General features: G+C 43.0%; 1 protein-coding gene across 1 annotated transcript; it reads left to right on the top strand.

Annotated features, from left to right (window-relative positions):
* The first annotated feature begins 1,236 nt into the window (after positions 1-1,236).
* LOC125300304 (polycomb protein SCMH1-like) lies at positions 1,237-27,285 on the top strand. The gene is made up of 14 exons (XM_048252077.1): positions 1,237-1,319; positions 7,094-7,188; positions 7,305-7,373; positions 8,133-8,212; positions 8,744-8,978; positions 9,392-9,480; positions 13,715-13,958; positions 18,792-19,075; positions 19,452-19,572; positions 19,821-20,024; positions 20,579-20,746; positions 21,259-21,384; positions 26,009-26,172; positions 27,020-27,285. The coding sequence occupies exons 2-14, from the start codon at positions 7,158-7,160 to the stop codon at positions 27,143-27,145; spliced, it is 1,941 nt and encodes a 646-aa protein (XP_048108034.1). The 5' UTR covers positions 1,237-1,319; positions 7,094-7,157; the 3' UTR covers positions 27,146-27,285.
* Positions 27,286-27,857: the final 572 nt, after the last annotated feature.

The raw sequence follows: 27,857 nt of genomic DNA, 5'->3' as shown, positions 1-27,857 counted from the left end.
AAAGTCACTGCATAACCTACTGACAACAGAAGAACGCTGATAGGAATGGGTTACAGTCATAATTCAACAGAGTCCTGTCGGCAATCTAACCTGCAACCACATACAGGCCAATGCAATTTCTGGTTGTTATTTTGGAATGTGGAATATAGCCAAATATCTTGAGCCAAAACATTTTAGCAGGCAATATTTCGACCTTCTCAGACTTATCAGGGAGGTGGTTGTGGTTGTAATATTTATATTCATCATCTAGCATTCAGTGCAGTGGCCTGGATACAGATCATGCATAGGCTACTTTTATTCCCCTCTGCCATCTACTGGCCATGAAGAGACTGTGCAAGATCTACATGCTGCGCCATTAGTGTTATTTCCATGTTTCTTAGGTCTGTAACAACTGAGTTCTCATGAGTTTCAGTTTCTGGACTTTTTTTTGACTATATTGGTATTTAAAGCCTGTGAATTATGAAAATAGTAGCTTTGCAGCAATCATTTTCAAATCGCGGACAGCTCTAATGTTTAGAAAATATATCTATATAGGCTAGCCAAACACTAAACGCTGCATGATAACAGCAGTCTATTGGTGATTTTATTTTGCTGTTCTTATTTGTTAAGAATGTCTTTCTCAAGCACTCAATATGCAACATGTGCCCAAATTGTAAACTTTTTGGTGGAGAAAGATATATCAACTGTAATTACACAGCCATTCATCACAATTTCTGGCTCTTCTCCTCTCTAGACCTAGCCTACATGTCCCTTTTGACTAGATTACTTCCTGTCTGTTCCTGAATGCTATATCAGACTTCAGTTACAATTAGAAACAATAGAGCCATCAGATTTTTCAAGCTTCTTTTTGTGAGAGGAATTCTGATATAGCCCTACTTATAGGCCCTAATAATAATACTAATACTACTAGCCTACTAGTTCTACTAGGCATAGGCCTACTAGGCTAGGCTACTAATAATGGATTTATTATGATTAATGAATTATAGGCCATCTGATGCTTATTGGCTGATGTCTATTCCAGACTATAATTTCATCATTTATTTCTCAAGGTCATAATGCCATATCTGAATTCAGAAAAACTGGGTTAATGACACTGTGCCGAAAATGATCATTTCAGACTTTAAACACAGATGTGAACACAACCTGAGAGGTTTGACGTCTGTGGGCGGGGACCCTTACTGTAATATAATTATCTTTGTGGAAAACCCTACACGTAATGTTGCTTCTGGCTGGACATGCGCGTAGGTGATCGAAATATGGCGGCCCAAGTCTGACGAAAACTATTGAGATCTGCCCATATTTCGACAAAAATAGCTAAGGTAAGTCTATATTTACAGTGTTTTGTGTTATCCCATACGATCGAATAATGACAAGGACCACATGTGACAGATTTTGGCGTTGAATGTGCCTAAACGAAAGGGGATTTTCACTAATAGGTCGTTTTTTGTCAACACTTCATACCAGTCGTAGCATACGATATTTCTGGGTTTGTGAGCCTTAACTACGGTGCGCTGCTGCTACCATCGGGCGTCCACTTTCACTACGCATTGAGTGAGATAGTCAGAGTTCAAATGTTGTTGGCTAGTTTTATTGCTACTTATTAATATTTCGAGTAGGCTACGTGTTTACACAAGACGTAGGCTAAGTTCTTAATCACATAGGTTCGCGGATGCGGAAAAGGCTAACCCTACACATAATCTATCGGCATGTGTTCCAGGGTATTGGGTATTGGCTAATATTTGTTTACCCGGATGAGTAAGACTTCTTGTCACATATTAGTCACGTTCGAGGTGACTCATCCTCGATGTTAAATGTAAATTCTCTATCATTAGTTTTATTTGTAACGCAGCAATTTGTTTAAATCATATCCATACTTGATTACATGCTGTCTGTTTCTAGCCTACACGTTTCCACACCAAATAGCCTAGCATGTAACATTGTTTTTAGAAAGCCGTTTAAAATGTAATCAGTTGTAGACCTAGATACATATGTTTCACAACTAGTTAAGATGATGCTTTTGAAGATGCTTCTGGAAGTTGCAACAGTGTGGAGCAACAATGTTTCTTTTTAGTGACGTGTAGATTCTGATTCGAAGACTCCAACCTGTAACTTGGCCTACATAAAAACAAACCAAATGTGCGAAGGGCGTGCGTATGTTATCAGTGTTATGTTTTCGAAATAATGACTGCATCATTGTTAATGCAGGCTTATTGGTTTCATCATCTACATGTACTTTTCAATTAGTTATCATTATTTTGAAAAGTGTTACACAGTTTAAAGTGTTCCCATTAAAGTTCCTAAAAATATCTAACTAGAGGGATGCTTTTGGGAAACGTTGACTTCCCCCTTATTGGCTCTTGCATATGTAGGTACTCCTCCTTTGCGCCCTAAAACCTTTGCCTAAGCAGAACATCTTAATGTGCCATGTCTCTTGCGAATGTGGAAGATTCCCTCTTAATTCCGCCTGAGCCCAGGGCATATCCACAGGGATGAGGCAGCCGCAGAGGAATGCATTTCTTTCTGACACTGAGCCGTGTATCCACAGGACGAGCAATGCTGTAGTGGAGTGGAGAATGAAAGTCCCTAGTTTAGTAGTTGAAAGGGGAAGCACCGCTTCCCAGATTCATTTGGTAATATGGTGTGTTCTATTTAGGTTAGCCTACATTATTTCCCAGATTGTTAACTGTGTGACACCTGCATTTTAGTTCTCTGGTAGTTCTATTTATTCCATGTATGAGTGTCTCTCTCTCTCTCTCTCTCTCTCTCTCTCTCTGTCTGTCTGTCTGTCTGTCTGTATGCGTGAAATACAAATTTAAACTTAAAATTCACTTGTAACGTGAGAACAAGTTGTGGGCTTTAGACTTTTCTTTTCCTTTTTTTTTTTTTAAAGAAAAAAGTATGCAAAGGAATCAGTCTTGTCATTATATACGTTGTTAAAATAATGTGTTCATTTGAGGATAGTCGTGTGTGTGTAAGAGAGAGAGTGAGGGTCCTTTTAGCATTTTTCTGTAACCACAACTGAAGCCCACCTTTGATGCTATCAGGCACCTGGTCTACCCTGAGCCGTTTGAGACTACACAGGTGACAGGCTTCCGTCTGCCGACTCTCATGTAGCATAATTTTTCAGTTTGGACAGGAGTAGAATGTCAGATCCATGCCATAGGGTTTGGATTAATGAAAAGGAAGTAGTTTAGTCATAAATATGAAGGGGAAAAGGGAGTGTGCTTCGTATTAGGCCTGAATGAGATCCATCTGTAGAGATGCGTAACACATTTGTTTTTTCTTTCTTTCTGCTCTCTTCTTTCTTTTCTCCTGCACCTTCGCTCCCCAAAATTCTGAACTACCATTCCTAAAGCAGCATTGTAGCAGACACTTGACAAGTTGTGGCTGTGACGTGGTTGTATAAGCTGAGTCAACCCCCAAACACACCACAGGTTTACCTGCCTGAGTTAGTATCACCTTTATCTTTAGCTGTGAGCCGAAGAATTTGGGCTATGTGTGATGGCTCCAACACGGTGGGATTTTTATCATGCAAATCAGCTATTTTTCACAGAGGTCACCGAGTATTGTCAGTACAAAAAAGGAATGTTGCTACCTAGCTCGAGTTCCTGCAGCCAACAGCTAGAGCAGCTAAAGTGCTACACTTTGGGAGCATCTTTAAAATCATGAGATCTATGTGAAGAATCGCCAGAGATTTCCTTTCATGCCATGGCATTCAACTTTGTATTCAGCTGTAGGGATGCTGCCTGCACGTAGTGTCCTGATAATGCCTCTTAGGCTGTCCCAGAGCATGGTGTGGACTGATGCCTCCTGGAGGCTGTCCACCCCGGTGGTCTCCCCACACTCTCCTGCCTCCAGTCTTTACCCTCAGAGGGTACGGTACTGGGGGGTTGTTGTGGTGAGCCCAGACCTCTCACATGACCCGCTTCACTCGCAGACTGTCTCAGCAAATCAGCAGTGGTGTGAGGTCTAAGGACCAGGACTGCAGAAGCAGAACCCATAATTCCACACAGCTGGTTAGCTCCTCTGCCTGTTAAGTTGTTTATTTAGTTATTTATTTATTTTTACGTTAGGTGATTGATATTACATTACATACATTACATAATATTGCATTGACACTATTTTTCTTAATGTATTCTTACCAACATTTTAAAACTGTTCACTGTTAATTTTTAACTATTGTATTGTTTTATTTGTAAGTCGCTTTGGACAAACACGTCTGCTAAATCATATAACCATAACCATTACCTTTATCAGCCGACACAGAGACACACAGTCAGGTAGGGGACTGAGGGACGACAGTCAAGGGGCACGACAATGACGCTTTTCTATCACTCTCCTGGTTCCATCAAACTCCTCTCAGATTCCACTTCCCTCATTCAGACAAATGCGTTCATTGTCTCAAGCAGGGCTCAGTGCAACAGGTTGTTATTATTATAGAAGTTATCAGATAGTGGCGTTGCTCGGTGTTGACCTTCCACGCCGAGGCCTTTATTAGCTGCCCTGCTCCTGATCACATGAAAGCCGGTTCCCTGGACCAAGTGGAAAATGCTCCTGTCATACTACAGACCTATATGCCCCACACCAGCTGAATGAGACCTGAGTTTCTCTCTACACACTTCAGCTACAGTGACAAACTGTGGTATGTCACAGGTCACACGTTTGTGGGAGTGTGATGGTGTGTATGTGTTTTTTTCTTAATTCATGAACACTTGTCCCCTTCACAACTGTAGCCTACTACAAGGAACTGAAAGAGTGTGTGAGCATGAATAAGGGAGGATAATGGGTGATTACGCCTTTCCCTTACCAAAGTTGTTTTGTGGGCATATGTCAGAACATAAGTGTGGTTTTCTTTCTATTTCTATGTATCTCTGTTCAAACGACTTTTACAGAAGCAAAAGATCCAGACAGAATTCCTGCACATATTAAAGCAGCCATGCCCAGATTAGAAACGGTCTGTATTCCCTAGACCTCCCCTAAACTTCACCTTCCTCTCCGTATGAGAATGTTCCAGAGAACAAATATGGATATTAACATAGATTATTGTGCCAAGAATGGCCCATATGGGACAGACAGTATTGTCCACATGGGACAATATTATTGCAGTGAAATTAACGTTTATGTCAGTGAGTTTTTATTTTTTATTTTTTTTATTTTGGTGATTGGAGTTGGAAGGTCATGGAGGCATAACTGATTAATAGCTCCCTGCCTGTGTAGACATGACTTCAAAATAGGTCAATTCATGCAACTTCTGAAGCACTTAATGGTAGGTTGGGATGGGTGGGAGGGAGGGAGTGGTGTGTGTGTGTGTGTGTGTGTGTGTCATTTGCTGATCCAGTGAAACGTTTCCTCCCTCACCATTAAGCCCGCTACTCCTGCTAGCATCCCGCCTTTTTTTTGTGGGAGCGGGGGGTTGGGGAGCCAGAGGTAGGAGGCCCACTGTAGTTATGAACGCTGTCTGGAGAGACTGGAAGGGAGCAGGAATTCTTTTCATGTTCAGCCGTCGACTAGTCTGGGAAGTGAGGCCCTGGTACGTGGATCCCAGTAGGACTACGGATCGCTACAGACAGTCACAGATGATCAGACAGTCACTGGGAAACCAAGTTATTAGTAAGAGTGGTGGGGAGGTGAAAAGTCATTAAAATGAAATAGGTAAATAAGGAAATGGAAATAGAATGGACTAATGATTGGTCTGAAAGTGGCAAGATCCTCTGATCTTATGAACACTGCAGACTGCTGCCAATTTGTTTTGCCAGCACTTGTGAGATCTCGTTCACAGATGTCCCACTCTCTTCTTCCTCCAACAGGTCTTTTGCTATCAGTAACATATGTCATGCCTGTTACAAAAACTATTTTCCTTAGCTTATCACTTGAAGGTTCATTACCAGCCATTTCCATGTACTGAATCGGATGTGCTTAGTTTGTAACATACATTTCAACCATACAAATTTGAAAATGGTTGTTAGTGTTAGCTATGCTTCCTTGTGCATAGGTAGACATTTCTCCATAGTATATTATATGTTTAACTTTTAATTAATTGAATGTGTTAATTACAATGTGGAAAAATAAACATAATTTGGTTGAATTATTTAGATTTGGATGATTAGCATTTGCCAAATGAATGCACATACATGTTGTTTGTCATTGTGAATCACTCTGTAAGTGCTATTGAAATTCATGTGCATGGTGAATGTGTTCCATTAGGACAAAAAATACCCAATCATTGGCAAGATTCCACATGCCGCCTTACTCCGTCAAATTAGCATTTCAATCAAAGGTGTCCTATTTGAAGGGACTCCTTTTGAAATAGTAAATGTCCCCCGTGTTCCTCCAGTTGTCACTTGTATCATTGATAGAGACAGATTTCTCTCTCTCTTTTCTTGCTTTTCTTTGTTCCCCTTATGACAGCTTGAGAGAAGCCCCTACCTCCTAGTCATAAGCAACATGAAAAGCAGCCGAGCTGTTTAGTGTCTGTAGTTCATAGGCCTATAATTTAAATCTGGAGGGGGGCCAGCCTGCTCGATATAAATTGAGTTTCTTCTGGTGATGTGAAAGACTGTATATCATTATGATTCTCAACGCTCTCTCCCCTCGCCGATGCCGTCTAATGGTCCTACTCCAAAACTGGAGGTAAAAAAGGATGAAGGGGAAATTAAATGAGATGAAAATTAATAGAGGTCCGTTAACACACACACTAATTTTTCTCCTCATCGACACGCTGTGGACAACTAGAATGATTTATTGCCGTCGCACATCTTAAGTGCATCATGGTAAATAAACTGGTCACGTTGTGCTCTATGACATCAGCTCTGACTTCCTCTGATTTCCTGAAAAAAGAGGCATGCGATAGGCTTACTTGATGGTGACTCAATTCAGTATGCTTGACAGTGATGTGTCCACATTAGGTCATGTTTGCACCAAGCTTTGATGAAATCCCCCGTCTTACTATCCCTTTGCCTCACTTTCTGTTTCTTTCTCATACTGCCTGTTCTCGCTACATCACTTCCTCGCATAACACCAATAAACCGTTTTTTTTTTCTGGGCTCAAACGGCTTTCTCATCCTCTTCCCCCTGTTTCCTTTCTTCCTCTCAGGACTGTTTGGCGTTGAGGAGGTCGAGAAATCAGTCACACATCATCTGGGTTGTGCAGCCAATCAATGGTCAACATGGGCAGGACCCCGCTCAAAGGTAAGTGATTTTACATGAGCAAGGTCTACCTATGGATTTACCTGATGTGATGAAATTGTATGTTTAGACTACGTTTAGGCTCGTAGGAGTTGAATGGCGGCTGTTCTTTTTTTCAGATCAGAAAGAGAGTAAAAAGGAGAAACCAGGAAAGAGTACTCCTGCCGCGAGCCCTCCACCTGTTAAAGGTTGGTAGCCTGTGCGCTACATTTCTGCCTACTAAGTGCTAGGTGGTTTCTAAAAGCCCCCGGTGTAAGCACTTACCACTGTGGATTAGGCAGTTGATTTGGCCCTACTTTATGTATGGACAATAGATACTTGTTCTCCCTGCTTGCCTCTCTTCCTCCCCTCCTCTGAGTCCCTCCATCCCAATCCACTCTGTTTTTTTTTTTAGCCCTTCAGAAGGGCTCTCCCTCTTCAGACTAGTTCTTTTGAAGGTCTCTATCTCCCTCTGTCTCTCTCCCTCTCTCTAGGGGGTTTCTTTGGCACTGTTGCCACAGGCTCTTTTTGGCCCTAAGACATTGCTCTCTGCCTCTAGTCAAAGCTCATAAAGAATAGAATATTGAACCAACGGGGAACTTTTCTTGGGGGCGCCCCCTGCTGTTTAAGAGTGTTGCTGCTTTTTGTGTGACATTTTTAAAAAATGATTACCGTTAATAGAATGAGAAAAGCATCTGTGCATGTCTGAGTCATATATTTTGTTCTTACTGGTAGGTTTTTAGGCTTTCCTGGCATGTCAGTATCACATCTCCCTCCTCGTTGCACATACTCTTACTTTCGTATGTTGTTGAGCTTCATAGTCACTGTGGTGAAAGCATAGGCCCTTGTGGGTGTGAGAAGTGGTATTTGAACAGGAACAGGTCTACTTAACTCAGCCAAGCCTCTCTCTCTCTCTCTCTCTCTCTCTCTCTCTCTCTCTCTCTCTCTCTCTCTCTCTCTCATTTCAGTCCCAGAGTCTTCCTTCACCTGGGAGGAGTACCTGAAGGAAACCAACTCCGTTCCAGCACCCCCAAGTTGCTTCAGACAGGTAAACAAAAGCCAGGTGGAAGGTAGAAATTAGTTTCACATGTGTGTTTGTTTTAGAGACTATAGTTCTGTGTCTGTGTGTGTGTCCTTTCATTTTAAGCGTGAGATAATGGCTGCGGTGTCTCTGTTGTATACTTAGCAGCTGAAAGTTCAGCCCACACATGCAGTGCCTTATAGAGATCCCTATTATTATAAGCGGCTGTATTTTCAAACACCTTGACTAGAGTTTACTGGTTTAGAGTTTTAGAGAATTCCTGTGGTGCATATTTAGCCATTCAACTGCATGTCTTCTCAAAACATGGCAGAAATAGGTTTCCATTATCACCTAAAAAAATCACCTAAAGCAATTAATCCCAGTAGAGAAAACAAAAGCCCCCCCAACCCACCCACCTGTTCATTGCCTCCATTTACCTCTAAGCACATTTCTTGACATTTTGTAATAATTATAAAATAAGAGCTGTAGACGTACTGGACATTTACATCTACTCTGAACGTCCATAAACATACTCTATTTGGTTCTGTGTCCCTGTAGTCCAGGATTCCCCCGAGTAATGACTTCAAGGCGGGCATGAAGCTGGAGGCACGCGACCCGCGCAACTCCACCTCCGTCTGCATCGCCACGGTGATGGGTATGACGGGCACGCGGCTCCGTCTGCGCCTGGACGGCAGCGACAACACCAACGACTTCTGGCGCCTGGTGGACTCGTCCGACATCCAGCCCATCGGCACCTGCGAGAAGAACGGCGACATGCTGCAGCCGCCACTCGGTAGGAGGCCATCGGAGTGTGCTGTGTTTACAGGCCCGTGTGGGTGCTATGATGTGAACTCAGAGTTTGGGTGGGAAGTTGCTGTGGATTTGGGTGTTGTTTTGGGCAACTTCCTCATTCCAAACGGTACCGTACTTGTCTCGGTTTCCTCGGAAATTTGTGTCAGATTCCTTTGTTGAAGTTTGAATAGCTCTTTTGTGTGATGGTCACGTTTTAGTTTCCTGTTGATAGTGTTTCCTTTGCATCAGTATTTATACAGCTCTTATAGTACATTACATCCAGTATTGTATGTCCTGACATAACTAAACATCAGGGAGCATTGTTTTTTGTGTTTTTATGAATCAAAATAACTGTGAATGTAATGACTGTTCCTTGTTCCCTGATCTAATTGATGAACTGTGTGGTTCTGACAGGATTCAGAATGAATGCCTCTTCATGGCCCATGTTCCTCCTAAGAACCTTAAATGGAGCAGAGATGGCTCCAGCCACAGCCTTCAAAAAGGTAAGCACATGCATCCATACCCGCCTTAAATGCTGATTGGGTCTGAATATGTATGTTGTGATCAGACTGATCACATGAACTGCGTATGTATGACACACCAATGACCACTAGCGTGTTATCTAACGCATAATAGCATTTTGGCGTGTTTACTTTATCAACGTCACAACCTAACGATAAACCTAACCGTAACCCTAACACGTAATATACACGTTTGGGTGAACCTTTAACCCTTGTGTTATCCTCAAATCTTACCGATACTCTTTTTGCTCAATTTGACCCCAGCTAAATAAACCCTCAGAAAATGATTCATATTGTTACCTAGTTTTTTTGTGACGGGTACTTAACAAGAGTGTAATAACCACCATCAAAAGCCCTACAAAACAATCCCACCCCCCCACACCCCTTTATGAACCTTGGAACCCTGGCTGGCAATATTGCCCATCCAGTGTCAGCAGCCCAAAGGCTTGCTGTTGCTTCCCCTTTTGACTTATATAGTCCTGCCAAAATGACTTATATGTAATATGTACTTGTGTATGTAATAATGATAATAACAATATGTTCTCATACTATTCAAATATTCATGTATCCTATGTTTCATACAGCTGGGGTCAAACTGACCCCAAGGAACATCAATGTACAAAATATTTGTACAGGACATTGAAAACAAACGATTGTACACATTTCATGTTAACTCTGTTGTACCCTTCAATTGAGGAAAAGTCATGAAACATGAAGCAAAAAAAAAAGTGAACCATATATTTTATGATGTTAAACGTTGCTTGGGGTCAAATTGACCCCAAGGATAACATGAGGGTTAAAACCCTGAATGGGTCTCTCAAAGTCAAAGTTGTCTTTATTATCCAAAAAAGGGAAATTCAGGTGGTCGAGGTGCAGAGATACACACATTAAATAGATAAATACACAAGTAATTTTATTCTCCTTTGTAGCATCCTTTCCTTGCCGCGCTGGCTTACTTGGAACTTATTGTGTAGTGGATGAGTAGGGTTGGTGAGGATGCGCTCAGCCTTGCTCAAAATAAGATATTTACACAACTGAGCAGCTGACATCTGATGGCACCCAATGACTTTACTAGGCATCTTAATCATGCGCTGCAGCTTGCAGAGGCGTATCAAGCGTTTTAAAACTGGGGGGATTCTGGGATGGGGAAGTATTTTCTGAGAGGGGGTGCGGACGATATTGGCGGGTGTCCGGGAACATTTTGAAATTCTGGTTGCTAAACACACCATTTTAATGCAGTTTGGGAGGGACAGAACAGAACAGCAGTGCCCTCTTCTGTGGCTCATGTGACATGTAGGCCTACATTATCTACCTCCTATGACTTCACTGCTTGACACTACCCTACATGGAGACATACCTCATGTTATCAATGAAGAAAACATTTCAGAAATTATGTTTTGTACAAATGGGTTAGCACAACCATAGGTGAACGGAGATGCAGATCATCTCACTAATTCATTTATTTGTGCAAGCCCATGGTCTGCGTTCACTGCAGCGAGACAAGTGGATGTTTTTGAAGCTGTTACCGCAATAGGCTATTTGCTATGATATAGGCTACCTCTGTTAGGCTACAATAAGTTGCCTAACAGACAGCAGCTTAATTTCGAGGTATCACTGGGCTATTAATGCATAAGCCTAGCCTAACTATAATGTCTATTAAGTATGTAATGTAATTGTTTATGTAATGTAAAAGACACAGAATAATGACAGAACTGTAAGATCAAATTCAAAAATGTTTGAAGTCTACCCAAAGCATGTTTGCAAAGGGAATATAAATAAATTGCTTTTGCATACCAGCTTTATTAATGTCAATTCAGACTGGGATTTAGGCTATGCAGTTGCTATGCTGTTTCCATGGATAGTTACAGGAATCCACCTCGTCTGTTGTTTCAAATATTGTTGCTTCTAGCCCACGTTAGCAGCAGGTTTTATATTCGCCGGATATTCGTCTTCGATTTAGCCTACCCCGCATTCATCTCCAGTGTTAAGTTTCACTTGCGCAGAGACACACACACATTGCATGAGCGCTCATACCAATTGTAGGCTATGCCTCTATAGTTGATGACACCAAATTAAAAAGTATTTCCTGATTGGGGAAACCTTTAGTTTATTTTTTCTTTCAGTCTGCGGTTCCGTAATACCATTTAATCTTGCTGTAAATGATCAGACATGACAGAAGCACCGGCATAATTTAACTTTGCGGCTCCGCGGACCAGTAATCTTCTTGTCGAGGAGGCCTGTAGTTTGAGAAAAGCTGCAGATCATAGACAGAGAAAGCATATGCTCTGAGAACAGAATGCAGTTCCGTGTCAAGTGTATCCTAGGGTCTGTCTACACAGAAACAACAAGTGGCTTGCTGCGCGCACCTCTGCTTTCAACGTCATTGACTACCTGCATTTCTACATTTTCTTGACAAAAAGTTGAGGGGGGGGGGGGGGTGGTAAAATTGTGTTTCAGCAAAAGTGTGGGGATGTTATAACACCCATAAGCCTCCCACTTGCAACGCCCCTGGCAGCTTGTCCTGATCTTGCTTGCGCATGTTATCAAAAACACAAATCAAACCAAAGGACAGGATACTCTGGAGGACGGCTTTATAAAACAGCTGGGTCATTCTGTGTTAAATCAGATAGAATCCAGGAAAATGGTGGCTGCACCATCTGAAATTTTGCTCAAAGTTTGTTCACATAATGTTTGGGTCCCAGAACTTAGACCTGTAAAATATTTTTGTTCCATTCCAACGTTTTCGTACATTTTTTCACCCTTGATTTTAATCAATTTTACACTCAAAAATGTCTCATCATGGAGGCCATGTTTGGACATTAATATCTTTAAAAGCTTTACTCCTAGCCTGCCCAATCTTTGTAAGATGGAAGACAAACATGTTCTCAGTATGAATGGACCATTAAAAGTTTGTACTGCATGCCCATTAGTTTTAAGGCCCTAGATTTGGAACAAAATGCAAAATTGGTGATATTGAGGGTCTTTGGGGGGTCATTTTTTGTACCCACATGGCATCAGTCAGTATTTAGTCTGCAAATACAATACTTTATCAATGTCGAGCATAAAACGAGGTGTGATTGCATATTTTGGTCATTTTCATAGCACTGAACTGGAACGTGGGGTAGGCAGTAGGAACACGAAAATCAATGTGGGAATACCTCAGTTTATAGTCATTCCATGTACAAAGTGTCAATGATGTACCATGTTTCCTTTATAGATAGCTTGGTTACATTGTATACCTATGCGTTTTCATTCTTGTCCCTAAGGTAAAACAACAATTTTGACTCTCTTCCTTTTTCTATGATACAACATTGGCACTTTGTACACTAAATGCCTATACACTGAGATACTACCACTTTTCATGTGCCTGCTAGCTACTCCACATACCATTTTATTTGTCTGAAAATTAGCGAAAATCACCATATTTAATACTTAAAATCTTCAAGCCTATTATACGTGGAGAGCTCAAATATTGGCACTTAACAAACATTTAATACAATATTGTATTTAAATAAAAATAAATAAAGATTTATGCCAAATGCATACAAAAACAAATGTTTAGTACCCATAATATCACTCTTTTTGCACTTTTTTTCCCCAAATCTTAGGCCTTGTAGAAATGGGCATGCCCTGCAAACTTTTATTGGTTCAGTCATACATACTGTTCATACATAAGTACAACATGTTTTCCACCCTACAAAGTTTGGGCTCGCTATGAATAGTACTTTTTTTTTATGATGATAATGGCCAAACATTGCTTCCCAGATAATGTGATTTTCAGGCTGTAAAACTGAATTAATTTCAAGGGCTGAAAATAATGTGAAAACATAGGATTTGAACTGATTTGACAGGCCTTGGTTTTGGGACCCATTCTTGATATAGACAAGATTTGAATAAAATTTGAGACCGTGCAGCAACAACCATATCTGATTCGACACGGAATGACCCAGCTGCAAGACATAAAGGTCAATGTTTAGAACGGTTCAGTTTCCTCAGGAAAAACATTCGTTGTTGCAGCTTTTTAACCTTGGCAGTAACGCATTTATTAAACTTCAACTGATTATCAATTTCAGTTCCTAAGTATTTGTAAGTGTTAACTCTCTCTATGGCTGTGTACGTGTATGGGTCTCTATGTATCTAGTGTCTTTTGCCAGTCGATGTTTAAGTATTCTGTGCCGCAACGTTTGTTTTCACCTGGGAATCTCTGGGTTCGCAGGAACCTCCAAAGCCGACCCAAAACGCCTTTAAGGCCGGGATGAAACTGGAAGCTGTGGACAAGAAGAACCCCTATCTTATCTGCCCGGCCACTATCGGGGAGGTCAAGGGAGAGGAGGTCTTCATCATGTTCGATGGGTGGCGTGGCGCTTTCGACTACTGGTGCCGATACGACTCGCGAGACATTTTCCCTGTTGGATGGTGCGCACTCACAAAACACAGTCTGCAACCGCCTGGCAATAGTGGTAAGTGTCCACCAGGGGGCGATAGGCGTCCATATCATTTTTCCAACATCTGTATCAGAAGCATTGCTGTGCCTTCAAATGGAATTCCTGGGGTGTGTGCAATTCAATGGTGACAGTAATTGCACTGTTATTACAGGCGCTGGGGTAATTATCATAACTGTTACTACCGTTACGATTTTACGATCAGCGAGATCGTTCTGCCTCTTTGGTGTATAATTTTGGTTTGGACTAGGTACTATGTACAAAACCAGAACACTCCTCACATAGTTGTAATGCATAATAGTCATACTTTTCAGCCCAAAGAACATACCATGGAGTCGTGTCATGCTGTAAATTTGGTAGGGCTTTTTCAGACAGCTATTGTGAAGGTATTTGTGTAGTTGTTTTTAATGAGGCACTTATTTAAATGCTGATGCTCTGAGCTCATGGTTCTGACAAAAACAGGCCTTTACCTTCCAGTGATTTGCAATATCTGCTATCGTCTATATGGTGTGCATAGCGTATTGCTACAGTGCTCTTAGTTTGAAAATGCAAGACCAATGTGAGAATTGGATATCATGGAATTGATATCAACCGTAGTACAGTAATAGAGTGTGTTGCTATTTAGATATCCCTTCCGAAAGGTTTCTGTGAAGACACATACTGAGATGTCGCATTCCTTGTGCTGATATTTAGAGGGTGAGATCTGGAAGCAGAAGTGGCCATTTCATGTAATTGCATACCTATGCTCTCCATGGCTTAATGGATCTTCTCCCTAACTCCAAAGGCACAAGCTACCTTTTCCTCATCAGGTTTTTGCCCCGGCTGCTTAAAGTGCACATAAAATGGAATAGCACAGTATATCACACTTGCATGTGTGACAAGATGCCTTTGTGAGGCGCAACCCAAGGCAAATAAACGTGATGCTTTTATGGCCGCTTGGTGCCATGAGTGCCTTGGCTGTACTTCAGCCAGCCCCTGGGCCTCGGCAAGGCCGTTAATTCACTTGCTTACTCCCTTTTTTGTTTATTTATGAAATGTGGCACATTATAAGAATATTTAGAATGTGTTATGTATGGTCTCTGATATTTCATTATTGGCATCAGTTGTGAGAGCCTTGTAATTTAGCTCAGGAGTTTGGTGGACACTCCTAGATGGTTTCTGTCATTGGTTGATGGTGTGTTTTGGTGTTGCGTGATAGCCACTCGCTGTGCTCAGTGGGACTGTGGCTGTTTGGGTTAAATATGGCCATCACGGCTCCTCAGTGTGTATACATAAGCCTGGCTCCCTCATGGCCACCACTGTCTGGGGTGGCTTCAGCAGGAATCTGAGGCACAGAGGACAGAATGGGGCAGAGCCGCGACATGGCCGCCACCGCCACCGCTGCCACCTCATCAAATGGGAGCACTCCCCATTAAATTGCAATTAGATCCTAATTAGCTGGCATTAGCTCCTGTGCCAAAGCTGGTGGGGCTCCAAAAGGGGGGAGTCACCTTTGCACACACATACATACACACACATTCATTCATACACACACACCAGACACCAGACACCCTGTTTGAAGTGGGTGAGTCTGTTTCCCCCTTCCATGAATGGACCTTTATTATTTATATACACCTTTATTGACCACAAACTTGGAGAAGAATCAAGAAAAAGCAACCGTTTTGTCTCAAAGAACAAAATAGAAAAAGACAAACCACAGACATTCATGGACCTTATGGATTCCCTGTCCGTAGCCTGGGACTAGACGTCATGCAGAGCTTTTGAGAGCTGTAAACGGAGGGGTGTGCTCCTTGTCATTCTGAGTGAGATGACCTCCAGAACGAGGAGACAGCCAACGGGGCAAACCATAGCCGAGAGGAGAGAGAGATTTACATCCATGCTTGCTTGTGTCAACCACACTCTAAAGTGTATTAACTGCTATGACAGCACAGATAAATAAAAGGCTACAGTGGGCTATGTGTTGATGTCTGTGCGGGTCTGTACATCTGTGATGTGGCCCTATCTGTTTATGCTGATGTCCTCTGTATTACTTCAGTAAATCAAAGCATACTTCTCATGATGGCAAATAAAAGATTGTCCAACCTTACAAGAGCTGTAAGGTCTACACCGTGCACACATTTCTCTAATGCGCTGACTATGGAGGGGTGAACTAGCCATTGCCGGCGTCTTGAGCTCACTTTTCATTATGTACAGAAAACCCCCAGTCCTGCTACGTCAAGCCCCCTTTGCGACATTCATACGCTTTCCCTCACACGAGAATTCACTCGCGCTGCTCTGTCTCCTGTTTGCGAACGGGGATTCCGTGTAGTGCCAAGTCGAACCGAGGACGGTAATCTTGCGCGTTTTTAAATCAGACCATAACGTGCGATTATAGGACATATATCTGAGGGAGTCTCCGAAAGCGCTTTTAAAAAATGATGCCACGGTGTTGATGCATTTAAAATCGCTTTGTTTTGCCTTTCCGCGGTGAGTTTCCCGGCTTTTGTGCCGTTTCTATTTTTGGCGTAGTAGTCCCTTTTACGCATTGTGCAGAACGGAAGAGCTTTTGTAAAAGCGGCCTCTAAAAATATGAAACCGATCTATTTATCAGTGCTTGTAATTCATAAAGTGCTTAAATTGAACATGTCTCCTTTTAATTACAGTAGTAAACGCCAGAGTGAGCTACACACTTGGTTACTGTACCACTTGGGCGAGTCCTTATGTATTGTGTCAGCGTCTAATATTGTCTTGCATGACGAATATTGTGCTATTTTAGTGTTTGAAAACAAACTGCGATTACATGACATTCATTCATTTCAACATCGTACTAATTTTGAATATTTTTATACTTCATATGGTTGTCATCATTTAAATGAGCAGTTTATGTTAGTAAAATGATTGCAGTGCATATACATTTATATTCAGTTTTCTATTAAATTTTGAGGAGATGCTCAGTAGGTAGACAATGGCATTATGTTCAGGTAAGGTGGAACACACACACATTGTGTTGTATGTGTCTAAAATTAGTCAGTTGAATTGCATTTTAGGCAATGTAATGTTTTTTTTTTTATTGGGTCCTTAAAAAGTTATTGCAAAATTTAATAGCCTGTACTTTTTAAACCACTGTACCAGTCTCCCTATGAAAAGACGTTGGATTAGGGAAACTGTAGCCATGCCAGTCTCGACCATGAGCGCAAACAAGCTGTACTTCGGTGTAATGACATGTTTATTGCCACCTCTGTCCTGGTTATTCCCTCTCCTCTTCTCCATCTCTCATTCTCTCCTATATTCTCTCTCTTTCTCTCACCCTCCCTCCCTCTCTCATTCTTTCCCTCTCTGTTTCTTTCTTTCTCTCTCTCTTTCTGTCTTGCACTTTTTTTTTTTTTATATTATATATATATATATATATATATATATATATATATATATATATATATATATATATATACATATACACACACACACACACACTGTCTCTCAAACCACAGACACACCACACACTCCTCTTCCACTACAGGGCACTGGGTCATGAGGAAGTGAAGTCACGTCATTATGATCAGTCCCATATGCTCCATGCACTGGGCTGAAGGAACCATGAAAATAGGTTCAAATGTGCTCCATTAAATCCAGGTCTCTGTGGCAGCTCTGATGTCATTTTAAATAGACAGATGGACATTGTCGGAGTCCATACTGCATATAAAAACTAACCATAATTAAACATAAGGAGACTTAACTCTCTTGATTCCTGTGTGTGTGTGTGTAAATATTTGAGCCAAAACTATATTTGTCCTCCCTCACTGTATTCTACTGTCTCATTTTCTCTCTTTCTTTCTGTATGTCTTTCATGCTCTCTGTCTCTCTTCCCACTCATTTGCTGATATTGCCCCTCCTGTCAAACAAAACTCCCCTCTGTTCCATGCCTGCTTCTGGTTCCCACCCCACCCATCCACCCCCACACCTCCTGCGCCGCCGTGCCCATTCTACTGACCTATCTGCCGCTCTTCAGAAGTTCAAAGGACTGTCATTCTCAAATCTCCCCCTCAAAAGAGCGCTGAAAGGCACGCTCAGTCTGTCAGCCCCCGGAAGCCCTCCATTTTATAGCCCTGCTTGCGTCCAGCCGCCGAGTCTTGTGCGAGATGGGGAGATGTTTATCTGCTAATTATGTCAATTGCATGCACACACACACACACACAAGCGCACTGTGCAGCTCCATAGTGTGGGGACACTTGGGACAAAGACAGGAGTTTTTTTTTTTTTTTACTTTTTTTCCGGCAGAGCCCATTTTTCAAAGCTGCCTTTTCACCCGGCTCATTAAAAACCTCCATGTAATCACTGCATCGTGTGAGTGGCAGCTATCTGATACTGTGCCAGTGGAGGGCTTTGGGTTTAGGCTTGCGCTCAGACAGAGGAGATTTCATTGAAATTAAGGGGGCTTTATTTGGCCGGGTGCTGGAGTCGGCGGCGACACTGAAGTTTAAATTGCATTTCTGTTTAATGTTGCTTGAAGGGTAATGAAAGGTTCCCTTAACTATCAGCTCTCTGTTCTAGACCTAGTACTTAAGTTGCTTAAAGATTATTACCGTTAAATCGAAACTCATGTGATGTGTTAGGAGAGTGCAGTCAGTCCTTCTCAGGTTTCTAACCATGAAATTGTGAATTTGTGTTTTTATTTTCAAATTATAAGTGTACATGCCACCACACATCATAATTATATGGTATGATTGCAATGCAGTCATCATAACATGGGGAAAAAGTGAAAGAATTAAGGAAAGAGATCATGAGCTTTTCATCATGGTCAGACTGTATAATTACAAAAGTTTGAAATACTAATGTTTTTTTTTGATGGGCATATCTTGTATGTCTTTGTCACAGTGACCCCTCAAAAGCAGCCCATCCCCTCTGCATCACCCGCCAAGCCACCTCGCCGCTCCATGCAGACGTCTCTGTACCGGCTGCCCAACCCGCTGCCACCCTTGCCAGTGCGCAAGGGGGTGCGCGGGCGCCGGCCCAAGAGCGAGACCATCGCCCTGCTGAAGGCAGTAGCCGCTGCCGCTGCGGCACAAAATGGACAGCAGGATGGGGACATCAAAATCCCTATCACCCCTCAGCTGGCGCCCCGACCCCATAAAAAGAGAGGCCCCAAGCCGGGCAGCAAGGTGAGGAACTCCTGACATCAGCTGGGATTATGGCTGTAGTTGAAGCTGACTGATATTTAGCAGACGCTTTTATTCAAAGCGATACTGACCTGCAACCCGGGTCAACCGATTGCCACACCCGCAGTTACACACTGCTTAATTTGGATATGTGTGGTTAGATGCAGAGGACATATTTCCTTCAGTACAAGTAAAGTAGCTTAATTCAACTTAACTTAATTTCCCATCATTCAGTAGGTGATTAGTAGTGTGGAGTAAATAAGTTTGTTGCCAATTAGCAGAAACCTTGGGCATTCTTTTGTAGGTCTGATCTTGAATCAGTTGAGGGTATTAAATTGTAATGAATGAATTTATGTAGTCATTGGTATGTGTGTTGCAGCGGAAGCCCAAGATCCTCCACACCACCTTGTCGACGTCCACAGCTGATTCCAGGTTCCCTGGTGGTCCGATGTCCCAGGATGGCCTGAACCTGGGGTCAGGACCTTCCGTGGTCTCCACAGGTAAAGCCCTGTCTGGCTTTTAGTCTTAGAAATGATGAGACATGTATCCATCGAAGAGAACCATAATACTCACCCACCATTTACATCAAATGAACCACAAGAACAGTCACACATTCACTTGCCAAATATTCACACACATACACTCACACTCACACTCACACTCACTCTCACTCGTTTCACACACTTAATGAATATCCTGCGTGTTGGTGACCCATGACTGAGCTGGCCTTCCTCTCCTCTTGTCACAGTGTGCGTGTACGTCAACAAGCACGGCAACTGCGGGTCGCACCTGGACAGGAAGCAGGTCCAGCGGCTGCCTGACCACTTCGGGCCCGGCCCGGTCAACGTGATCATGCAGCAGGCGGTGCAGGCGTGCGTGGACTGCGCCTACCAGCCCAAAGTGCTGCTGGGATGCCTGCAGGGCCACTCGGACGGAGAGGAGGTGGTCAAAGGTAACGTAACCCAAAACAGGAAGGGATGGTGTGTCGAAGGGGTCAGTAATACAGTTTGTTTAGCGGATAAAAATAGCAGGGTGGTTTTGTGCTGTGAAGCTGTTATATTCTGCTTTCACATTGCAGAGGCACATTCTCCCCAGAGAGAGAGAGAGAAAGAAAAATAGAAATAAATGTCTTATGACCTTATGTCTTCACCCACTGACTAAAGCAGATTTAGCCTCATGAATGACTCAGCCGAGTTGTAGACTGTGGTTTCAGAATTATACAGCAAATTTTAAGAGTATTTTTGGAAGCCTCCCAAGACCAGTCAATGACGTTGACTTTTCTTATTCTCAAACATTGAGCCTCTTTTTAACTCTTTACACTTGCAGTTTTCTTGGTGACTGATATTGGCTTACATGCCAAGTTGTCTAATTTCCCTCACTTTTTTCTCACACTTTTTAAAAAATTATTTTAAAACATTTAAATGTTATAATATAATAATATATATATATATATAATAATATAATAATGTGTCTTATGTTTTTTTTTTTTTTGTGTGTGTCCTTCAGTTAGGACAGACGGAGGCACCCGCACTGTGAAGCTACCCACGGCCTCTAGCGCCTCCTATGTGCTGCGCTTCATGGAGATGGTTTGCCGCCACCTGCAGTGTGACAACCTCTTCAGCAGCCAGCCCTTCAACCCCTACGCAGCCGCCGCCTACGACCGCAGCAAGTCAGGTACTACCGCAGCAGTCTGCTGTCCAGTTCATTAGCAAGTGGACAGGCAGACCCAAAGAAGAGTCGTAAATGGTACCGATCCAGTTCTGATCTCAAATGGCTTCAGTAGACCGCTATAGATGGCCAGCTTCATAAAAGAAACCATTTGTGGTTCAAGTGATATGGGACCCAGTAGTAGTTTCTGGGCCAAACATGTGGATAGATGTTGTTCCTGTTGTAGTTCCGGTAGTCCTTCTAGTTCTTGTTTGGCTGACAAAGTATCTGCTCCCAGTGAAGCGACAGGCTATGTTAAACTGTTTGCCCTCACAAAGCTGTAATTGGTATTAATCCCAGTTGTAAGTGGCCCTTGTAAGTGATAGGACATTGTATCTGTGTAAAGTAAAAGTCCAGTATTTAGCAGATGTTTTTATCCTAAAGGACTACAGATATTTGTAATGGTCAGGTATCAAACTTGATCTCCTGCATTCTAAGCAGTCACACACACTCATATACTGTACCTCTCCCCCTTGCAGTCAAAGAGGAGATGTCTGAGGCACCGTCGTTAAACCGGCCCGGCAAGCGCATCTCCAGAGACTCCCCTCCCTACGCAGCTCCTCTCTCCCCCAAGCTACTGCGCACAGAGGCCCACCCATCAGAAGGTACCCTTAGCACCACAGCTGCTATCTGACCATACACCTGTATGACCACACACACCCCCAGTGTGAATTATGACATTACATACTGTAAGTCTTTCTTTGAACAGACAGCAAGGCAATTAGTGCATTTATGAGCCACTTGGAAGTGGGGAAAGCCCTACTCTTGAGTGCGAATGTCACTCTGAATGTTTGTAAAATTTGAACATCCCACTTTGAACTACGTGATGTTAGCCTTCTGTTCAATCATCTTCTTCTTCAATTGCATGAACGCACCATAAGTCATGACCAGACAGTTGCATTATGATGCCTTTTCACAAACCGCATGACCACAACCGCTCCTCTATGATTCCAGACAATCAATGACCTGACAGAACCTCTTTAACTTCCACCTTTCTATGACCACAAGCAGTTTCTCAATCACACATCATACAGCTCCCTCCCAGACCTCTTAAGGGTTTGTGGTCATCATTGTGGCCAAAAGGGACTACATTTTGGTGGGAAGTACAATCCACAAATGCAGAAAATCTTTGATTGGCACAGATTCTCTAGAACAGAACAAATTCTCTAGAACAGTATTCGGTTAAATGATGATGCAATACTAGGATGATAATTCTCTTTCCTCGTCCAACGGCTATCAGAGCCACTCGTTTTTCTTTATAGACGGTAAATTCAGAGTAGCCTTTAAGAAAATTGTCATCCTACTACTCACTTGTTGCCTCAACCAAATTATTAAAATCCTATTTTTCGTGGAAGCCTAGACGTTACCCTTGATTGTATCATCTGGCTGCACAGCTACAGTAATTACTCTGTTAAAGTTAAGCAATTTTGTGTTACTCTTACTAAAACGGAGATGATGTTGACAAGGTTTACAAGTTGCGAAAACCGGCTGGTTGTGCTAGTTTTTTGACAAAAAAGCTGTTTAACCTGTGACGTCGGACATCTATTTCTCTATTTCAACAACTCTTCTGTGACCATGTACTGTACATCTGATTTATGACCAGACAGTTCCCCTGTAACTACATAAACATCCCCAGTGATCATAGACAGGGTTTCAATGACTACAATCAGCCCATCTATGACTAAAGGCAGTTCCTCTATGACCAGACAACTCTTCTATGACTACACTGTATCGCCTCTATGAATACAGATATCTTCCCTGAGACCCCCAGACATCCTCTTCTATGACTACAGGCAGATTCTCTGTGACTGTTATAAAGAAGCATTCATCTATTGTGAAACTGTGTTACCAGAGACTTTCTAGGAGACACAGCACTAAATAAATCCTCCATGGAAATGCATGGGGTTAGTTCATAAAGGCAGTATGACAGTTGTCTACACATATCCCGCCCCTCCCGCAGCAAAAGTTTGACATGTGAATACATCGTGCCAATCATGTGGTGTGTTGTGAATACATCGTGCCAATCATGTGTTGTGTGCCAATCATGTGGTGTGTTGTGAATACATCGTGCCAATCATGTGGTGTGTTGTGAATACATCGTGCCAATCATGTGGTGTGTTGTGAATACATCGTGCCAATCATGTGGTGTGTTGTGAATACATCGTGCCAATCATGTGGTGTGTTGTGAATACATCGTGCCAATCATGTGGTGTGTTGTGAATACATCGTGCCAATCATGTGGTGTGTTGTGAATACATCGTGCCAATCATGTGGTGTGTTGTGAATACATCGTGCCAATCATGTGGTGTGTTGTGAATACATCGTGCCAATCATGTGGTGTGTTGTGAATACATCGTGCCAATCATGTGGTGTGTTGTGAATACATCGTGCCAATCATGTGGTGTGTTGTGAATACATCGTGCCAATCATGTGGTGTGTTGTGAATACATCGTGCCAATCATGTGGTGTGTTGTGAATACATCGTGCCAATCATGTGGTGTGTTGTGAATACATCGTGCCAATCATGTGGTGTGTTGTGAATACATCGTGCCAATCATGTGGTGTGTTGTGAATACATCGTACATCGTGCCAATCATGTGGTGTGTTGTGAATACATCGTGCCAATCATGTGGTATGTTGTGAATACATCGTGCCAATCATGTGGTGTGTTGTGAATACATCGTGCCAATCATGTGGTGTGTTGTGAATACATCGTGCCAATCATGTGGTGTGTTGTGAATACATCGTGCCAATCATGTGGTGTGTTGTGAATACATCGTGCCAATCATGTGGTGTGTTGTGAATACATCGTGCCAATCATGTGGTGTGTTGTGAATACATCGTGCCAATCATGTGGTGTGTTGTGAATACATCGTGCCAATCATGTGGTGTGTTGTGAATACATCGTGCCAATCATGTGGTGTGTTGTGAATACATCGTGCCAATCATGTGGTGTGTTGTGAATACATCGTGCCAATCATGTGGTGTGTTGTGAATACATCGTGCCAATCATGTGGTGTGTTGTGAATACATCGTGCCAATCATGTGGTGTGTTGTGAATACATCGTGCCAATCATGTGGTGTGTTGTGAATACATCGTGCCAATCATGTGGTGTGTTGTGAATACATCGTGCCAATCATGTGGTGTGTTGTGAATACATCGTGCCAATCATGTGGTGTGTTGTGAATACATCGTGCCAATCATGTGGTGTGTTGTGAATACATCGTGCCAATCATGTGGTGTGTTGTGAATACATCGTGCCAATCATGTGGTGTGTTGTGAATACATCGTGCCAATCATGTGGTGTGTTGTGAATACATCGTGCCAATCATGTGGTGTGTTGTGAATACATCGTGCCAATCATGTGGTGTGTTGTGAATACATCGTGCCAATCATGTGGTGTGTTGTGAATACATCGTGCCAATCATGTGGTGTGTTGTGAATACATCGTGCCAATCATGTGGTGTGTTGTGAATACATCGTGCCAATCATGTGGTGTGTTGTGAATACATCGTGCCAATCATGTGGTGTGTTGTGAATACGTGATGTAAATACTGTGTATGTATTGTCCTCACTGTTAATTTTTTCCACATCAATTCCATTCCATTTCATAGAGGTACAAAAACGTCACTCATCTTGCATTATGGTGTCATAAGCTTCCATGGGGTCTCTTTGACACCATTGTTTAGGTATTTTTGTGATATGGATATGAGCATATAGCTTTGCTGTTTAATACCAACCAACCCAGACTCTTTGATGTCTGCTGGTGTGCTTATTTTTAATATCCACACAGATTTAATGTTTTGCCCTTAACCGGCAGGGTGTGTTTGAAGTAAGGCATTTGAATAATCATATTAGTTTTGGATGGGATTAAATAGGCCTTCATTTCCTGTGAGACCCAGAGGGGACTTCCCTTGGGGCTGTAGACCTCCATACCACCTCAGGGTGCATTTTCCAGCCAGTCTAAGTGGATGTACGTTTTGGTTTGAATCTTCTGTGTCAAACCCAAATAAGTGGTTAAACAGTTAAACATCAGTCGAAAAGGCCTATTTCCAATTTGGTCATGGACACGCTGTTTGTGGTAAATAATGTCTAATTAACGGTTTATGAAGTAGTTTGTCTGTTGGATCAATGTGGCTAGTGTTATTTGTTCAGACATTGTCTATGTCAGTGCTACGTGGTCAGATTTGATGATCATTTCCAAGTAATCCTTACCCCCCCCCCCCCCCCCCCCATCGCTGCTGTGTGTGTGTGTGTGTCTGTTAAGGGGAGACGTCAACCACAGGTGAAGCATCTATTACACATAAAAAGCCGTCTAAATTAACTGGTAGTTGTCCCCTGAACAGCCCCGAAAAACTGACATTGAGAACCGATTATGTGTGGATATATTCAGGGATAGTTAAAGGAAATGTGGTGTTGGAAAGCACTTCATGTGATCGTTAAAGTGAAATAGTCAATTGAGTGATCTTGTTGAGGAGTCATCTGATCGTCTGGGCTGGGCCAAGTCTGCGTTAGAGTGTTTGAGAATCATGTCTAATCTCACTGGGCCAAACCTAACTGTTTCCTACATTAGTGAATTCTGGCAATATCCTTCAGCCAGTGCTGTTGTGCTGTTAAACTTTAAGGTCATGGCTCTAGTGGATTAGGAGCAAGTATTTGACATTTTGTTTGCATTGACTAGTACACTCACATTTAAACCAAATTCTATCGATGCCTGTTTGTTGAAGGTAGGAATTTAGATGTTTGCTATTGAACCCTTTGTGTGTGGTGGAAATGGTCCGGATAGCCATTTTTAAATGACCTATTTTAGCATGTGAGTGCCTTCTGGCCTTCAAACATTTTCCAGCAGTAGCATGTGATCGCTCATCATAAGGACCGTGCAGATTCATGACTGCGCTCTCTTAATTTAATCACCAAGGGATTGTGATACTCATTAAAGTTTCCCTTTTTGTCTATGCATCTCTCTCTCTCACTCTCTCTCTCACTCTCTCTCTCTCTCTCTCTTTCTTTCTTTCTTTCTTTCTTTCTTTCTTTCTTTCTCTCTCTCTCTCTCTCTCTCTCTCTCTCTCTCTCTCTCTCTCTCTCTCTCTCTCTCTCTCTCTCTCTCTCTCTCTCTCTCCTTCCTTCCTTCCTTCCTTCCTTTTCTCTTTTTCTCTCTCTCTCTCTCTCTCTCTCTCTCTCTCTCTCTCTCTCTCTCTCTCTCTCTCTCTCTCTCTCTCTCTCTCTAGCAGCCAGTTCCACCACGGGGCCTGAGCCCCAGACGGGGGACAGGGAGGCCCCCCGGGGGTCCCACCGGAGCCCGTCCACCTGGTCCATAGAGGAGGTCATGCAGTTTGTGTGCAACGCTGACCCCACAGCACTGGCACCGCACGCTGAGCTCTTCAGGAAGCATGTGAGTGACCATCCCTAGACCGTGTGTGTGTGTGGTTTACTTCAGCCAGCCACCCCCATCGCCCCATACATCTATCTTCTCTCATCTAAAAAAAAAGGGTTCTCTTAAAAGATTTTAGGATGATGTTGTTTATACTCCTAATGCCCCCAATATGTGATATATATTGTGTTTGACCTGAGCTAAAACAGCCCATGTAGTGAGAGTGGAAAGAGAGGGGGAGAAAGAAACTGAGCGAAAGGGAGAGAGAGTGAAGGAAGAAGTCTGCTGTTTGGAGAGACGGCATGAGTCATCTTTGTTTAGACTTCACCTGGCAGACACCCGTTTGTCTCCCGTGAGCGGACTGGTGTCTCTGGGGAACATCACGTCTCGTCCAGTCGTCCTTCACAGGAGCACGCGCTGTTCTCCGCTCGAGCACACACACACCGGCCCCACCTTCACCTCACAGTTTACCAGCACCTCTTTATCTCTCCCTTACAGACAAACACACACACACACACACACACACATATATGTGTGTGTGTGTGTGTGTGTGTGTTTGTGTATATATGTGTATATATATAATATAATATTTTATATATATATATATATATATATATATATATATATATATATATATATATATATATATATATATATATACACATATATATACACACACACACACACGCCCACTGTCTCTAACAGTCTCTCACAGCCATCCAAAGAGCCCACTCTCTTTTACATTACCTCTGTCTGCTGTGGTCACATGGGATTCCCCCATGAGTCCTGCTATCCTCACTGTGAGTGCATGATAAGGCAGCGTCTGCCTCCCCCAGCTCTCAGTAATGTGATGTCCGTGTGTCTGCAGGAGATTGACGGGAAGGCGCTGATGCTGTTGCGGAGCGACATGGTGATGAAGTACATGGGCCTGAAGCTGGGCCCGGCGCTGAAGCTCTGCCACCACATCGAGAGACTGAAGCAAGGGAAGCACTAAATCCCCCCCCCCCCCTCTCCCCCCTCCTCCCCGCCCCACCCCGCTGACAGACTGGACGAAAGAGGCAATATACAAAGAAACTGCAGCAGACTGCGATAGACTTGAAACCGGAGGGGTGTGTGCGTGGGGGGTGAGCGGGGGGGGGGTGCGATATCTGAGGAGGCGGAGGGAGGTGACGAGACGGTTCCTGGCATGGCTTGGAGCGCCCTGCTACATCAGCTGGGTCCACACTGAGAGACACAAGGGAGACACAAGGGAGGCTGGCTGGACGCGTGGCCTTGGGAGAGACATGGATCCTTCCTGTGTCTGCAGACCGAAGGCTGGCTCTCTGCTGTCTAACCCTGCTGAGAAAGACAGACAAAGAGACCCCAGCAGAAAGCTGCAACCAGAGGCATAAACATAGAATGGCTAACCGACACAACAAAAGACCTGAGAAAAAGAGAGGGGGGGGGGTAAAGGTAAAGAGACAGGAAGATAGGGACCGGCCCCATCAGAGAGAGAAAGAAGTATGTAAGGACAGAGACATCACCAGTTTGAGAGGCTTTGTTGAGTGAGAAGAGGGACGATCTGACAAGTCAGAGAGCCGAGGAAAAGTTGACTGTCTCCATTTTGAAATGGAAATGTCTCCATTTTTGAAACTGCCACTCTTTGCTGGCCTTGGCTCTTGATGGGATTCTAAACTTTGTGTGTGTGTGTGTGTGTGTGAGGGAGA

Source organism: Alosa alosa, chromosome 9, assembly GCF_017589495.1.
Source record: "Alosa alosa isolate M-15738 ecotype Scorff River chromosome 9, AALO_Geno_1.1, whole genome shotgun sequence".
In the NCBI taxonomy this organism is placed as follows: domain Eukaryota; kingdom Metazoa; phylum Chordata; class Actinopteri; order Clupeiformes; family Clupeidae; genus Alosa; species Alosa alosa.
This window is presented reverse-complemented; position numbering and strand designations above follow the sequence as displayed.

Coding starts and splice junctions, on each gene's coding strand:
- LOC125300304 (XM_048252077.1), top strand. CDS start 7,158: ATGGTCAACATGGGCAGGACCCCGCTCAAAG. Junction 8,979..9,391: donor CATGCTGCAGCCGCCACTCG/GTAGGAGGCCAT, acceptor TGGTTCTGACAG/GATTCAGAATGAATGCCTCT. Junction 13,959..18,791: donor GCAACCGCCTGGCAATAGTG/GTAAGTGTCCAC, acceptor TCTTTGTCACAG/TGACCCCTCAAAAGCAGCCC.